The sequence below is a fragment of the Lepisosteus platostomus genome, chromosome 8, assembly GCF_059453375.1.
Source record: "Lepisosteus platostomus isolate fLepPlt1 chromosome 8, fLepPlt1.hap1, whole genome shotgun sequence".
Classification (NCBI taxonomy): Eukaryota; Metazoa; Chordata; class Actinopteri; order Semionotiformes; family Lepisosteidae; genus Lepisosteus; species Lepisosteus platostomus.
In genome coordinates this window covers 40,164,984-40,181,615 of record NC_142618.1, presented here as the reverse complement: position 1 = coordinate 40,181,615, position 16,632 = coordinate 40,164,984, and the positions used below count along the sequence as shown (strand labels likewise).

At 36.9% G+C, this 16,632-nt stretch overlaps 1 protein-coding gene across 2 annotated transcripts in view; it reads left to right on the top strand.

The window, feature by feature from the left end:
• Positions 1 to 16,632, top strand: part of LOC148657314 (MAM and LDL-receptor class A domain-containing protein 2) — a 285,832-nt gene that overhangs the window by 66,181 nt on the left and 203,019 nt on the right. For both annotated transcript variants that reach the window (XM_088643402.1, XM_088643401.1), the window contains exons 47-52: positions 9,109 to 9,296; positions 10,607 to 10,772; positions 11,867 to 12,085; positions 12,572 to 12,756; positions 14,433 to 14,664; positions 15,031 to 15,190. In XM_088643402.1, the coding sequence (XP_088499528.1) occupies positions 9,109 to 9,296; positions 10,607 to 10,772; positions 11,867 to 12,085; positions 12,572 to 12,756; positions 14,433 to 14,664; positions 15,031 to 15,190 (1,150 nt within the window). The remainder of the gene's footprint in view (positions 1 to 9,108; positions 9,297 to 10,606; positions 10,773 to 11,866; positions 12,086 to 12,571; positions 12,757 to 14,432; positions 14,665 to 15,030; positions 15,191 to 16,632) is intronic.

Below are 16,632 nucleotides of genomic sequence, written 5' to 3'. Positions count from 1 at the left end.
AAAATATTACTATACCTTTCATATGAACTTTCATGTCATATGGACATGTCATGTTTGATCTGCAAGCAGTATCGTTGTCCATCCATTCATTCTCTAACGACTTCATCCAATTCAGGATCGCAAAGGATCTGCAGCCTATCATAGCAAGGCAGGATACTCTCTGGATGGAATACCAGTCCATCATCCGGCACACACACAGACATGAGCACATTCACGAGGGCCAATTTTCCTCCAAGCCAATAAACCTACCAGTACACCAGTACCGTATGTCTTAGGACTATAGGCGAAGACTGGAACACCCAGAGGAAACCCTCATGAACACAGAGACATTCAAACTCCACACAGATAGCACCCAATGCCCAGAATTGAACCCAAGGCCCCAGCGTTGTGAGGCAGCAATGCTGCCCACATTGTTGTTCATGTTCTATTTTAAACATGAACTGATCAGTAACAAATATGACTCCACGTGTAGGAGTGAGTTGGAGCAGCTTACAAGATGGTGCCTTGACAACAATCTGGTCCTGAGTGTCAACATGACAAAATAATTCACTTTGGGCTTCAGGAGACCCAGTGGGAGTCCTGCCCGAATTGGCATAAAGACCACAACAATGGAAACTGTCAGATGCTCCAGGTCTCTCAGTCTGCAGATCTCCAATGACTTGGCTTGGTGTCACAACACTGTAGCCAGTCTGACAAAGGCACAACAGTGCCTCCACTTTCTGCGGTGCCTAAAGAAATGTGATATAGGGAATCAGCTACTCATGAACTTTTACTGCAGCACCATAGATGGTGTCCTCACTATTGGCATCACTGTATGGTACAGCAGTGCTACCATACATGACAAAGATGCATTACAAAGGGTTATGGCAACAACACAGAGGATTATAGGATGTGATTTACCATCAAAGAGATTCACTCCATCCACTGTCACAATAAAGCCCAATCCATCATTCAGAATCCCAACCATCCCGATCACAAACTGTTATCCTCACTGCACTCTGGCAAATAGTACTGCTCTATTAAAGCATTGGCCACTAGGCTTAAGAATAGCTTTGACCCTGTGGTGCATCCTTAACAGTTTACTGTGCAATGCTTGAGAATTCAACTAATCTCTGCACTATTTTACTTGGCTACCACGTGTTTATTATGTTGTTTGTGTAATGTCTGTACATGTAGAATAATCACTTAATCACAATTATTATTTACTGTTTTTTAATGTACTGTCTACTTTGTTTGGTGTTGTTTGTTGTACTGTGCATGTCCTGAGAGAACAGAGCAAAAAAAGCATCCCAATGTTAATATGACCAATGAACTCCTCGTTCTCTATCTATCCCTATCTACTTACTGTACAGTATGTGACAAGCCATTGGACATGTCAGGTCCATCACTAGTTCCTACAGTCCATGGTCAATCTTTCTTCCTCCTGTGGATAGCACACGAAAATCTGCCCTCTGGTCTTCAGAAGGCAGACATCCCATGATTGACACAGGACACCTCTGCTTCCTGCTTTTTTATGCAGTCACCTGATCAATTGACTGCAGTCTTTTACAGTGCTGAAAGGGATTTGTTTTCAGACTCATCGGAATTATGTGCTCCCATTCCCTTTTTTGGGGGGGCTCCAGTAGTCAGGTTGACATCCTGTAAAGTCTCCTCATTCAGGCAAATTATCCAAATAAGGCAAATATTTAAAGTTACACATCCACTCCATCTTATTAAGAGATAAATCTGCTGAAAACAATGTTAAATTTCTGAGTGGAATGGAGAATTTCAGCTTTCTTTGTCTTTCTACCATATTAATTTGAATTCCCTGAGCAGTTATCACAGTCCACTTTGTGCTGTCCAAGTCACTGATTTCTGTACAGTACGGTAGGTAGAGTTCTATGTGCAGTGTGAAGAAGTATTTGTTTTAAAATTAATATTTAGTGTCAGACTAAAGCAGACAGTTGGAGTATTGTGGGGTAAAAGATAGGACCCGAGATGAAAGACCTTGCTATGTATTAAAGCTGTCTTGCAGCCGCTTATTTCAAATTGTGAGCTCATGCACAATATAGATTTAATGATCACATCCTGCACAGTCCAATTTTTGTTTTTGAGCAGATAGCCTATTGCAAAACAAGAAGTTATCATTACGTGATAAGTTTGGAATTTGTGAGTGGCTAGCGGAGCAAGGTTTTAATTTAATCTGGCACAGGGATGGAAACATCAGCCAAACACTACATGACTTTCAGAGGTTATTAATAAATTAAAAATAACTATTGCTGGTGCACAAAAAAAACCATCAGACAAATCCATATCGGTAATACAGTACCTCTGCAATTCACAAAGGTTATTTATACTGATGGATCTTTCTCAGTTTTCTTATAGAAGGTTTTCAGGTGAATCCAATTAATTACCAAGTATTTTATGTGTGTAACTTTCAGATGTGTAACTTTTCATTGTATGTTACTCATGTGGGGACAGACAATAAGAAGAAGGTCTTAACAGTTCTGCAAGCTTCTGTATTACAGAAAAATAAATGATTCAAAGAATGAGTCTGTAAGAAGCCTGATTGCAAGGCATAGCTCATGCTTATATACTGTACATAGCAATGTACAGGGAACAAAGGATAATCTTTTTTAAAACTTAACAGAAAGAAGTACTTGTATTTTCTCTTACAGAAAAAAGTTTAAATGAAAAGAAATAGAGGATGAATTGCATTATTGATTTATGGTCTCCTGGTCTGAATAGTGTGATGTGATTTCTCTGACCTGAGTAGAGACCATCCGAGATCTAATTGCATGTTGCTTCAATAATAAAAAAATGCTTATTTTTCCCCGAGCCAGAGCTTTCATTTTTGATGATATGTTGTGTAATTTCTTAGGACTGGCTCTAAATCTTCAGCTCTCAGATAGGCTTTGTTGCAGCAGCACTAGGTAGCAGAATTAAATGGAATGAAGTTTAGATCAAATATTTGTTTGCTATTTGCTCTCATTCAGCAAAGCTGTGTTAAGGTGCAGGTAACAAAAGGAAGAATGACAGGAAAATCATTGGTTTTGTCTCTCATGTGCCTCCAATTGAGCTTGCACAGTTAGTTCATTGTAGGATCTGGTGAAATGCTTAGATTAAAAACTGTAAGAGTTACTACAGCATATTGTTATTTGGTGTTGCATAATGCTAAAGTAAATTATATGATACAGTCTTTTCTAGCATTGTATAAAAGAACATGCTTTGGTATTTGCAAACACTGCTTAAAGGAGCAGTGTGTATTTTGTCTCTGATGAAAACATTACGATGTGTGGTTTGTTCTTGAGAATTTTTTTAACACATTTGCTGCTCTGCTTATTAGTGTACCAATCTAACTCGCTTTGGCATTGTGCAATAACAGGGATTTGAATCACCACCTTATTCAGAATTCTACTCACAGCCTTCTTCACGTCTGCTGTGCTTCAGTCTGAAATGAGCAGACCTGGGCTACTCTTAGCTTTGGGGTAATTTAATTCTTTTGCAGTGTGTTTATATAGTCTACAGTGATAAAAAGAACAAAAATGAAACTAATTACAGTGCTTGTGTGGAAGAGAGGTTAATAGCATATGGCCTACAGTTTTCAACAAGGTTTGGAATAGGTTTAGGGTGTACTGAGTTTATAACTCCCTCAGATAATTCTTATGTAAAAATAGTTCTTTAATTAAAATTTGGAAAGCAACATATTTTCAGTAAATTTTAAGTTTTAATTTATGCTTTACCTTACTTCCATCATGTTATGGTGCAACTTAGAAAATATATTTGAATATATATAATTCTATATACAGTATATAGATGTGAGTATGAATAAATTTACTCACATACAGAATGCAACGCTATGTATTAAAAAATAACCTACTCTGATAAAATGGGAGATGAAAATATCAAAGAGTTCTTCACTTAAAATGATCAGATTAGTAACTGAAAGACTTCTATTCCTCTAAAAGATTTTGCGTTTCTAACCCAAACAAAATACTTGGATATGATTGAAGAAACAGCTGATCGAACGATGGATGGGAATGACAATATTAGGGAGCGTTGTGTACACATTTATTGCACTGGAAAATCTATTTTTAGACAGTTTCCCAGTTCATGATGTAACAAACATAAAAATGCTCCTTTCTTTTAACACAGCATTAGTTTAAGATGTGCACAATTAGAATGACCTGTTCACAGCCTTTTAGATCCTGTAAATAAAAGCAGCCTTTATTTGTGTTGTTAAAAAAGCATGATGTGTGTGCCGCCTATCCTTGCCTGAGCTGTAGTTCTTTTAGAAATTATATACACTTGTGCCCTGGTATCCGAACCTAATTCGTTCCTGAAAATCTGTTTGGAAGGCTGGAAGTCGTAAATCAAAAGTAAAAATTCCATTATTTCTTATGGGGAAAATTCCACCCCATTTCAAACCAAAGACAAGTTCAGTCAAAAACCTCCATAAGCATATAATGCCATACAGACCATTATAGTAAGCTTAGTGAACAATGCAGTTCTACTCAAATAAACCAACTATGGCTGTAAAATAATTAATGATATCATATTTACATTTTTCATTGTTTTGTAATAGATCAGTATCCTAACAATCAGCTAAACAGATGCGCATACTGTTGTTGACTATTACGCTAAATTATCTTTTTCTCTTCCTTAAGACCCCATAATGAACAGCAACTACAAAAAAACACTTTGAAAACAAGAGTACAAGCTTTTGTTGTGATCGGTAGAACAAAGGACCGGTGCCTCACGGCTTCTTTTACCACAATGCCTTGCACACGCACATAAACAAACTACTGTTTGGTGGCACTGAATTCAAATGGTCGCAGAAGGTTCTCGGCCAAAATCGGTCACTTTCAAACTTTTTCAAACTTCAGAGTTAGCATTAGCGAAATTTCGTTCTTATAATGAATTACAAGGTACAAATTCTTCACGTTTGGATTAGCGAAAATTTCGTATACCAAAGTTCTTATACTGGGGTATGAGTGTATATAGGAACCGACACTTGAACAAGGGCAGACATGTCCAGCACCATAGCCATGCCCCTTTTGTCCTGCTGGGAACTTTTCTTGCACCCATACACAGATTCTCCTCCAAGAGTGGTGTTGCCATTAGCCCCCTTCCTCAGGGTAATCTGGACATGTGGCATCACATACTCTGAGACCTTTGGGCCCTTTGCTCACTGATTCCCAGGCCCAGAGTCTCCACAACAACAACTGTTATCCAGGCTCAACAAGCTTAAACTCCAGCCCAGATGTTCCTCAGTCTTACACCATCAAAATGGCTCCTGATCCTCACTTTACCAGTCATCTTCGGTCTCAGACCTGCCTCCAGCTGCTGGTTCCCTGACCTGATGCCACCAGGCTGGATCTCACACATACAGAGTCTGCAGTGCCTCATTCTTGCACGCAGAACTCTCTATCATTACATGTTTCTTCAAGACATCTTATTCTGTGCCAGGACTCCACACGCTTTCCGTCACTAAAAGTACTCACAAAACATTTATGGTGCCTTACTTTCATGTCTCAGGTTGTGTAGTAGTTGTAGCTGCTGGTGCACCTTGAACCCATGCCCAGTCATCACTGCCTTCTCTAACACACATGCAGCTGCAGCCTTTTTACCAGAGGTTTGAAGCCAGGTAGACCCAACTCTCCCCTCATACTCATATTGCCAGGGAGAGGGTCCCTCTACTGCACCTCACACTCTGGCTGCTCCTGCAGCTGCTGGTGCACCTTTTCCTCTGCCCAGACACCACTGTTTCCTCACCAGAGACCAGTGGCTAGACAGACCCTTCTCTTTTTCCAATACCTCGTATCTCCTAGGAAAGTGACCCTCTACCACACCGACACTCCAGCCATCACATGCTAACTCAGATACACAGATAACTCCCATTCAATGGACATACAGACAGCACTATTCTTCCATCATAAGAGCTGCTGTCCCATTCAATCTTGAGAGGCTCCTCTTACTACCTCGCAGTCCCCTCCAGGACTGTTGCTGTTATTGGTCCTTTCTGGGTCTCTCTCTCAACTGTTTCTCTGACTGGGGTTGTAGCTGCAATCGCCAATCTTCCTCTCTCAAGGCAGAAGTGCTCTTACTGTAGCTATTGCTGGCACCAGCATTGTCTCATACCTTCTGCAGTCCTGCTTTGGCCCAGCTCTCTCATTGCTGAGCCTCCGCTGATGGGATATCCAGTCTCTCACTTCCTTTCTCACCTGCAGCCAGCTAAGGACTGAATCCTCCTTGGTATCTCTCAGGGAAGTGTTTGCCATGCTCTTAATCCAGTCCTACAGCTGAGGCCTGTTTACATTCAGTCTTCTCAGCTGTTGTTACTGAGGCAAAGTGTTTTCCTCAATCAAGACCGCTGCCTCTATGGCGAACACACCCCACACAACTCCACAAGTGCTTACAAAGATATTTACCCTCTACCAATGATGTTCTATTTTTTTTAATTACTGTACAAATGATGTTTTGTGATATGATATGTATCATGTGATACATACTGGATTTTTAAGGGAGTATTTTTATTATTTTCAAGATCTGAATGCTCAAAACAGAACACTTTTGTGACTGAAAGAAATTAAATGTCAGCGGAAAACTTAAGAAAACTACTCAACTAAAATATGTTGATTTTATACTGTAAGTATTCACTCCCTGTACTGAAGCAAACGTAAATTTGTTAAAATAACAAGTGGCCACAACTAATCTCTGTAAGGTCTCTCGTTTAAGTAGTACATTTCAAGCAAGGATTCACCTATGAAGACGAAGGATCTTTCAAAAAACTTAGGGATTAAATTGTAGTAAGCCACAGATCAGGAGAAGGGTATACAAATTGAAGACATACTGACATATGGTGAACTATTAAGAAGTGGAAGTTTTATTGTACTAACCAGTCATAGATCACATTGTCCCTCCAAACTGAACAGTGGTAAGGCAGAATGGCTGAGATGGGAGAAAATGTCCAGAGGTCAACAATATCCCTTCAAATCTGATAGAAAATCTGTGGCAAAACTTTGCTGTCCATTAATGATCTTCACAGCCGGGGATGATACATACTGTACTTATGCAATCAACATATTTTAATTGATTTTCTTTGTTGTTGTTGCTGATTTTAACCATAAACATGTTCAGTGTTGAGCATGTACTCAAGGGAAATTATTGGAAGGGGGTGAATACTTTTGTAAGGCACTGTATATTCTTGGGCTTTGTTTCAGCTTGGCTGATGAAGCATAATATTTGGAGCCTTCTTCAGCCGAAACGTTTCTTTCTTCTCTTTCAGCATGGAATAAACCTTTACTTGTTCCTTTGCAGCCTACACATGCTGATGCAGCAACCTACTTGAACTAATATTTATGCATGTTCTTTAGTTATTTCCCTCTAAAGTTTAAAGACTGAAGACACATTACAAAAACATAAGGTCATACAGTATGCCTTGTCGCACAAATGTTTTAGAATTCCATCTTCACTGTGTTTAAGATTACTTTCATCTCTATTTTAATTCTCAAATAAAACAAATCTGTAGGACTAGTACATAATATCCTAATTATGTCTCTACAAGCCTAGATAATTGAAAACCTGGAAAACAATAAATATTGTATTTACTTCCCCACTTCTCCATGTCTTGAACCAACTAGAATTTTATTTATTTCTTAATAATATTTTTAGTCAATGGTATGCATGCCATTGTGTTGCCAGGAGACCCAATTTAATTTGTCATGGTTTTACACAATATGAGCTCTAGTGTTAGTTTATTGATGTGAGGAAAAACAATGTTGTCCCTTTGGATTGAGTAAGTGACCTGCAAGACAATATATTGTTTTTCTATTATGAAACATGCTTAGAAATCACAATCAAACATACATTTTTATTCTAACCCTTGTGTTTCTAAAATGCAAAAATATTAAATAAAAAATATTAAATCAGGCTCTTTGAGGTCATTTGTTTGACTCTGGATTGGGTTGCTTTCCTTGCAGACTTTGTACTCTGGGATGTGGTAACACTATCCCACATCCAAAGAAACATGTGTCTTAGAGAAAGAATTGTTGATGCTTCTCTCCAAGGAAAACATTGCTATATGTCTCAAGTTTGCAAAACAGCACTTGAATAAAAACAAGACTTCAGGAACACTATCCTCTGGCAAGATGAGTCAAAATTGGAATTGTTTGGCCATAATGCAAAATATCAAGTTTGGTAAAAACCAAGCACTGCCTTTGTCCAGAACACCCTCAAACCAAAAGCATGATGGTGTGGTTGATGTTTTGGGCCTACTCTGCTGCCTCAGGACCTATGCACCTCATTATCATTGAATCTACTATGAATTCCAAACTCTACCAGTATTCTAGAGGAAAATGTGCTTCATGCAACAGGACAATGATCCAAAACACACAAATACATTTAACAATGGCTCAAGAAAAGACATTCAGGATTGTGGATTGGCCAAGTCAAAGTCCTGACCTAAACCCTATAGAGATGCTGTGTCAGGAAATAAAGAGAGCTGTACATTTGAGAAAGCTCTCAGTCATCATAGAGCTGAAGCAGTTCTGTAAGAAAAAATGAACCAAACTTCCTCCCAGATAATGTTGAACAGACTGTTCAACTCTTAGAGATAATGTTTAATTCAAGGTATTGCTGATACAAGTTGCTTAATCGAGAGGTATACTGACTTTTTTGTGGCTTTGAGTGGCTTCTTGAAGAACCAGTTTGGTTATTTCTACTATTAAATACAGTAGTTTAAATATATGTCATCCTCTAAAAGGGGATACAGATGTAAAAAAAAAAACAATAATCTAAAAATAATTTGAATCAGTCAAGATTTCCCTATTAGATTATTTGCATAATAAGTAATAATTAAAATAAGTTAATACAAATATTATTAGTATTCCCTCCTTAATTCCAGTAGAGGTGTTTTATGACTTTTTCAGATACTAAACTGTTTTAAAGGCCCGGGATTGTGTTACAATAGTTGTTTCCTTAATGAACAGCAATAATAGAAATTCGAATTTGGGGCCCATTTTGAGCTGACAGTCAATCTGAGTTCCTTAGAAAGGACTAATGGTTAAATTATACTGCTGTTTGCTATTGGAATATATTACATATAAAATGTGGACTTGTGTTTTCTAGGGAACTATTTGTATATTGAAAGCTCTATGCCCAGGAGAGAAGGGGATGTTGCTCAGTTAAGAACTCCTTTGTTGGGCTCTTCTGGGCTTCATGGGTACTGCCTGACCTTCTGGTATCATATGTTTGGAGCCACTGTTGGAACCTTAAGGATGTATCTGCAAAAGAACCTTCATCAGCCCAAAACACTGGTATGCAATTTATCTGTATGAGCTTCTGCAACCTCAAACCTTTTTACAGTTGATTTATTTCACAATGTATTGAACTACCCAAGCATTCACATTTCTATCATCCACGCAATTTATTAATAAGTTATCCATATAGGTTCAGATTAACTATACAGTATATTTTGAGATGTACTGTACATTAAAATAACACATGAATGGTTACATAGACCGTAATACAAGGTGTAGGTCGGAGCAGAATTAGATATACTATATCCAGCATACATGTATGTTAGTAAAAGCAAGCAATAATGTGTGATACAATTAGTAGTTCGATTGTTTTATATTAAAATGCAAATCGCAACATAAATGTGACTCAGGTGACTGTAATTGTTTTAAGGAATGAAAGCACCTTTTAAGTCTAACACTCTGCGTAAAATTTGAGCATCCAGGTGTGAAAGAACAGTGCAGTATTCAACAATAGCTCAATGTGCTGTGAATCATCACATCAAGTTTCAACCTATTGTAGTTAGAGAATAAAAAATGAAGATAAGACAACTCACCTCATTACTGCTGAATACATTTTTAGACTTTATTTAAATATAAAAAGTATTTGCTGGTTCCAAAGGAACACTTGTCATACGTTAGCTGTTGACTTGAATGTAAAGTGATTGAATTGAATATAAAGTGTTTTTTTGGTTAGTTAGTAAGAATCATTATGTTTAAGCAAATAAGATACAGTCTTTCTGAAGACATGACAAACTGTTATGCCAGCTGTGCTAGATCTGCTAATACAGAGAGGAATACTGATGCACCGAGAGAAAAATCAGTGTGCTCACTTCAGGCAGCTGTGAGTCTTTTTTCATTCCTGAGCTTGATTGCTTCTGATGCAGGAGTGCTGCCAGCTGTTTGTGTACAGGAAACATGTGGACAGCCCATTATAAACACGCTAAATTAAAAAAGCAACTTTACTTTCAATTTGCAGCTTTGATATTGTGAAAAGCACAAACCGTGACATACATAAAACAGATAAGAAATTATAGTTTTCTGGGGTTTTATTAGCAAATATTTCAAATCCTAGCAAAGAAACACATAAATTGAATATATGAGATGTTATCTAAAAGCCCAAAAGTCTTTTGAATTCTTTCAACTTCATCAGCTACCAACATCCAGTAACTCTCCATTTAAACAAATTTAAGAAATAAACTTAACTTCTTTTAATTGCTCATTAATAAAGGGATTTTTAACATGTTTAATTACTTTATGCCTGCAAAACATTCTCTGCTGTCTGTGTTTTAAAACTTACTGATGAGAGATTCTTCTCTGTTTCTACCAAGATATGGCAGAGGAAGGGGACAGTGGGAGATGAGTGGAGAAAGGCCCAGATTCATGTGGTTCTCCAGGATGTTCATGAAATAATGTTGGAAGCCACTGTTGGCGGACCTGCAGGAGACATTGCAATTGATGACATTTCATTTGTCCCTGGAACTTGTCCACCATCTGGTATGCTCTCTGTTAAGCTTTCAGCAATCACATGTATAGAGCAAACATATCTGAAATGGGTTACAAATACAAATATGGTGATATTAATATCATTATGTTGGATGGGGTGTAAATAACAGTAACAAGAGCTTGTATGATGATCCATCCATTTTCTAAACTCTTTATTCAATACAGAATCATGGGGCAGCCAGAGCAAACAGGCACAAGGCAGGACAGGCAGGGTACACCCTGAACAGGATGCCAGTCCATCACAGGGCAGACACAGCCATACTGTACACATACTCACAGCAGGGCCAATTTTCCTAGAACCCAATTAACCTCCCAGTATTTCTTTAGACTGTGGGAGAAACCCACCTTGAAGAAACCCATGTGAACCCAGGGAGAGTATACAGTACTTCAATGCTGATAGAACCCCAGGTCTACCATTGAACCCAAGGGCCCCAGTGCTGGAAGGCAGCAATGCTACCCACTGTGCCATCATACTGACCATGATGATGACATCATCAGAACAACACATTCCTAGCAGAACTGTGAACACTGTAACTAAGTGACATTTTGTGGCTATTATTTCAACCTTGAAGCTGAATTCACCTTAATTCAAAGACTTAAGACATGACTTGTGCCATCTAAACTATAGCTTCATAAACATTTGCTCTCCTCTGTTAGGCATTCATACGTTATAATAATATCAGTATTATTATTGAAATTTTAACATACTGTAGTTTAACACTAATTGCAGTTTATCCACTGAAGTGGATTTTATTTTTGGCACTTAATATTTTAAATGAAAACTCCCATTTTAGGGAGTTACTATGTTGAATATCTTGTAGTACATATACAATTGAGAGGTTTTGATAGACGTACATTTTAAAGTTTAAGAGGAAAGATGTATTGTGTAAGTGATAGGTTTTCTGTCTGTCCAACCAACTTTTTTTCTGTCCACTTACCCACAACCTTCATCCTATCAGTCCATAATAAACAGTTAGTACTCTATTAATGTGTTATTCTTCCTCAGTAGGCATGTGAATCTGTTCAATTTGTATTGCCATATCATCAAAATAATACGATTTTCTGATTTGATTTTTTTCCCCAAGACCTTTGTGATTTTGAAGAGAATGACTGTAATTGGATCCAAGAGACAAATGACGACTATGACTGGATTAGAGGATTTGGAGGGACTCCTAGTGCTGACACTGGACCAAGCTTTGATCATACAACAAACACAGCTACCGGTCACTATTTTTATCTAGAAACCTCCAGTCCTCACAGACCAGGGCAAAAGGCAAGAATGGTTTCTCCAGCGTTCCCAGCAGGTGTGATAATCTGGACTTTCATTTACTGTATATACTGTGCCTAGGCCATCAGTAAGCAAAGAGTGAACCACTGTTCTTAATAAAAGTCAGCTTGTGAGAATGTGCTATACCTTTCTTCATGCCTGTGATCCTACAGACAGCTTCAATATTTAAAAAGTACAATTGTATACATATTTGAGGAGTTGTAGGAATTGACAATGATGTCAGCTTCTTTAAATACTTGACAAGTATTACATAGAACCTTTTCAGGACTCAAAGGACTCAAATCCAGGCTATTTGTATCATGTTTTACACATAGCACAGTTTAGTTAAATTCAACCTTGGTTATATCATTCTTGAATTCTTGACTGGTGTCTTACAAGAGATACGTGTTCAGGTTTTAATATTATGTTACAATTTTCTAGAAAACATCAGCAGACCTTAATTGTCCTTGTCAGAAACAGATGTAAGACATCTTAATGGTCATTCTGTAATTTTCTGTAACAGGGAAGAACAGGTGTTTACAATTTTGGTATCACATGTATGGAGTAGGCATTGGAACCTTAAATGTGTACAATCAAGATGAATGTGTTGGGAATCAGTCTCTTATATTCTCTCAAACTGGAAATCAAGGAGTGCTATGGAGGTTTGCCCAGACAAGCCTTGAAGAATGCCAGGCATCATCATTCAGAGTGAGTATTCATATTGTGCATGTCAATTCAGGGACAGAGATTTATTGCCAAAACATGTTTGGTTAACAAATTTGTTTTTCATGCAAGTTTAGAATTGAGGAAGCAACATATGAGTGACATACAGTATTGGAGACAACAAAAAGAGACCCTTTTTAGTGCATTCTGTGAAATGCAGAGCAAACTTAATCAGTTAATTGTTGGGATGATAAACCATAAGTATACTAATTACACACTTTTCTATAGCATATATATACATACCTTTGTGTGCTTTTTCTAAGATGCTCTTATAGTGCTTTACTTATAAGAATGGAACCTTTTCTTCTATCACTATAGTGCAGTACCAATGTGGGTGACGTAAGGCAGCCGGTATGTGTCAGCATACCATTTAAAAAGCAGTGTGGTATTGCTTCACTCATGGAATTAAGGGGAAACTTTAGGAAGGTCAGATTGTATAATCACATCGTGGGATTTAGTCAGGACGTGTGGGTTAACTCCCCTAGTCTATCAGAAAGCCATTAATGACCACATAATTTGATTTTTAATGAGCAACTATTGTAGTCAGGAGCTTGGATAAACAGCTCACATCCCTAAGCACAGTGTCTCCTGTTGCCATACTGGGACAATGGTTTGGAAGTTTTGGTCCGACAGGAGTACCTCCTCCTTCCATAACACATGCAATAGAAGGGTGGTCTTAGCAGGTTGCAGCAATTTTACAAGTCTCCCATCCTGGCACTGACCAGGACAAGGCTACTGCAGCTTAGTTCCTAAGATCTGATCTGGGTGTGAAACGATAATGCTGTTTTTTAACTAGACTTTATACGAAATGACTTTTCATTTTTATTCCTTTGTAAATTAATTTTTTTAAAGAAACACAGGTAGTACAAGGAGACTGCCCTTTGGAGTTTTCAACTATTGAAATATTTTATATTTCCTCATCAGTGATGTATATTCACTCATGCCATCTTTTTCTGTAGTGTATTTGTTACTTTTACACTTTTAAATGATGTGTGCACATTAGAAAACAAGGTGGGCTCTACAGAATCTTTCAAGTTATTGTGTCCAGTAAGGTGAGTTCTAAAAATTACTGGGGTAGTCTAAAGCATTATTATTTCTGTTAATAGCATGCACGTATTAATCACCAAAACAGTGAATAAAGTAAAGGTCGTAAGAAAATAGACAGCTGGCATGTGACAAACGGCAAGAAATGGTGCATTTTTAAAAACTTTTTAATCATTTAACTATGTGCTAAAGATTTATTCATTTTGTTTCTGAAGGTTTTTTAATGAAAAACATTAGCTGTTTAGACAATTTAGTGTACAATTCTATACACATATAGCTAATATACTAATAACATTTATGCATCATTTAAAACAGAAAAGAGTTATGAATTTGCTGTTTTTCCCAACAAAACTGCATTGCTGAATGCTGCTCTAACTTCCCAGTGACATAGAAAATGCTAAATAGTGAAGTGATCTTTCCAATATCCATGTGATTTCATAGTTTTGAATGTCTGGAATAAGCCTAAGATGAGACACATCTTATTGTTGACCGAAAATTTGAAATAATTTAACTTTACCTTAAAGCATGTAGAGATGATTGTTAGGCATAAGTGAGAAAATGGATTGAGGATGGATTGAGAAAATTGAGGAAAGGAAAATGTTTGTTTTGGTGTTCAGATTGTATTTGAAGGGATAAAAGGGGCCACTGACAAAGGAGACATTGCCATAGATGATATTCTGGTGTTTAATGGACCATGTTCTCCTGCTGGATACTGTGACTTTGAGACCAATTTGTGTGGATGGACAAACATTGAGGTTGTGGATGAGGGTGACTGGATCCGAAGCAGAGGGAACACTCCCAACATCAATACTGGGCCTGGCATTGATCATACTACCAACACCACAAAGGGTGGGAAGAAATACTAAATTATTATACTAATAAAGCTAATAAAGAATTACTTGCCTAATCCCTATCCCTAATTATTAAAACGTTTTAAAGAATACAACTGCTATGAATTGTTTTCTTCACTTTGATCTGTCCTTTTCATAACATGATTATTTTAAACAACACACAATGAAAATATATTTGGAATGTAGCCCTGCAAAACCACCCAGAAAGCAGATTGTCATTATTGTTTATATTTTCTTTAACAAAAAAGTGAGAATTTGCAGTAATATAATACAATTCAATTTGGTGAGTCTATTTTGCACACATTTTCCGTAGCAGCACAGACAACCATCAAAAGTAAAGTAACTTGTTTTTCAAACTTTCTAGGTTACTATGTTTATGCAGACAGTTCTGTGGGATCACCTGGAGACAGAATAATGCTGGTCAGTGAAATATTTCAGCCAGCAGTGGAAGGAAGCTGTCTATTATTCTGGTATCATATGTATGGCCAAAACATTGGGAACCTAAGTCTTTACATCAATAACAGGTATGAAAATGTTTGAAATATTACAAAATACTGTATATATTTTCTGAGATGCCACCCAAACGTGAAAATTTGTCTTTGGGTTTTAAAACTATATTTGTCAAAAGAGATTGACCAGTTTGCTCTGCAAGAAAACTCTGAGGAGCAGTTTTCAGATTTGCCTATATTATGTTCTGTGGTTTACTAGCTGAATCCTTTCAAGTGTAGGAAAACACAGGGAAGTGTTGATTTACATGCCATACCTTTCACAATAATGTGAGGCACTAAAAATATCAGACTTGTTTACTGCATTTATTACATTTTTATATGCACATACACTTCAGTTCATACTTAAGTGTCATTTCGTTATTCACTTTTAGTTCTACATTCTGAAAAAAAGTATTTTTTCATTTCTTGTTGCTAGCCCTGGTTCACTGTATTGTATGTTGCAAATAGTTTTCACTGCATTTCACAAAGCCTTCTAATGTTGTATGTATGCCAGTTGCAGATGAATGAATGAGTACATATATAAATAAAAAATAAAAATTGCTAGTGCTGGCACTATTAAATATACCAAGACATCATTCATCACACACTCGGTGCTTACTTCATGATATCTGCATCCAACAAATCTTTTCTGAACCTGTACTATACATTGGGGAGAACAGCAATTCAAAAATATTAACACTGAAATTTAACTTTATTTAAATTATTTTATTTAATTTATTTAAATTTAAATTTAACACTTAAACTATGAGATAAAGATTTTTTTATTGGGGAATTGATTTGAACTTTATTATAATGGATACCTTTTTCTTTGTTGTAATCCATTTGAAGCGATTTTTATCAATACTCTGCCTTGCAAAAGTATTCATTTTGTCCCATTTTGTTGAATAAAAATTAAAAGTTTTAATTTGAATTTTTTTATCAAAAATATTAATGCTTGAATGGAACACTTGAGAAAAAAAGTTACATATCAGTAAAAAGAAAAATCAAAACCTGAAATGTATTGATTGTGTAAGTATTCATCCTCCTGAGCCAATAATTAGTTAATGTACCTTTTGCAGCAATAAGGGCTGCAGTATTTTTGCTTAAACGTGTAATTTATGCCATTCTTCTTTATAGCCCTTCTCATGCTCTGTTAAAATTGTTGGGGGTCACTGATAGAAATTTTCAAGTCCTACCACAAATTTTCTATTGGATTCAAGTCAGGATCTTGACTGGGTGACTTAAAGGCATTCACTCTCTTTTTGTTAATTCACTTCACTGTAGCTTAGATTTTTGCAATAGGTAATTGTTTTCCTGAATGGTGAAATTTCATTTCACTTTGAGGTTGTAGCTAAAGGATGCATGTTGTCCTCTAGGATTTTCCTATACTGTTCTGCACACATTTTTACCTCAGTCTTCCTACTACCTGCTGATTAGAAGCAGCCACAGAACATAATACTGTCACTATTATGTTTTGT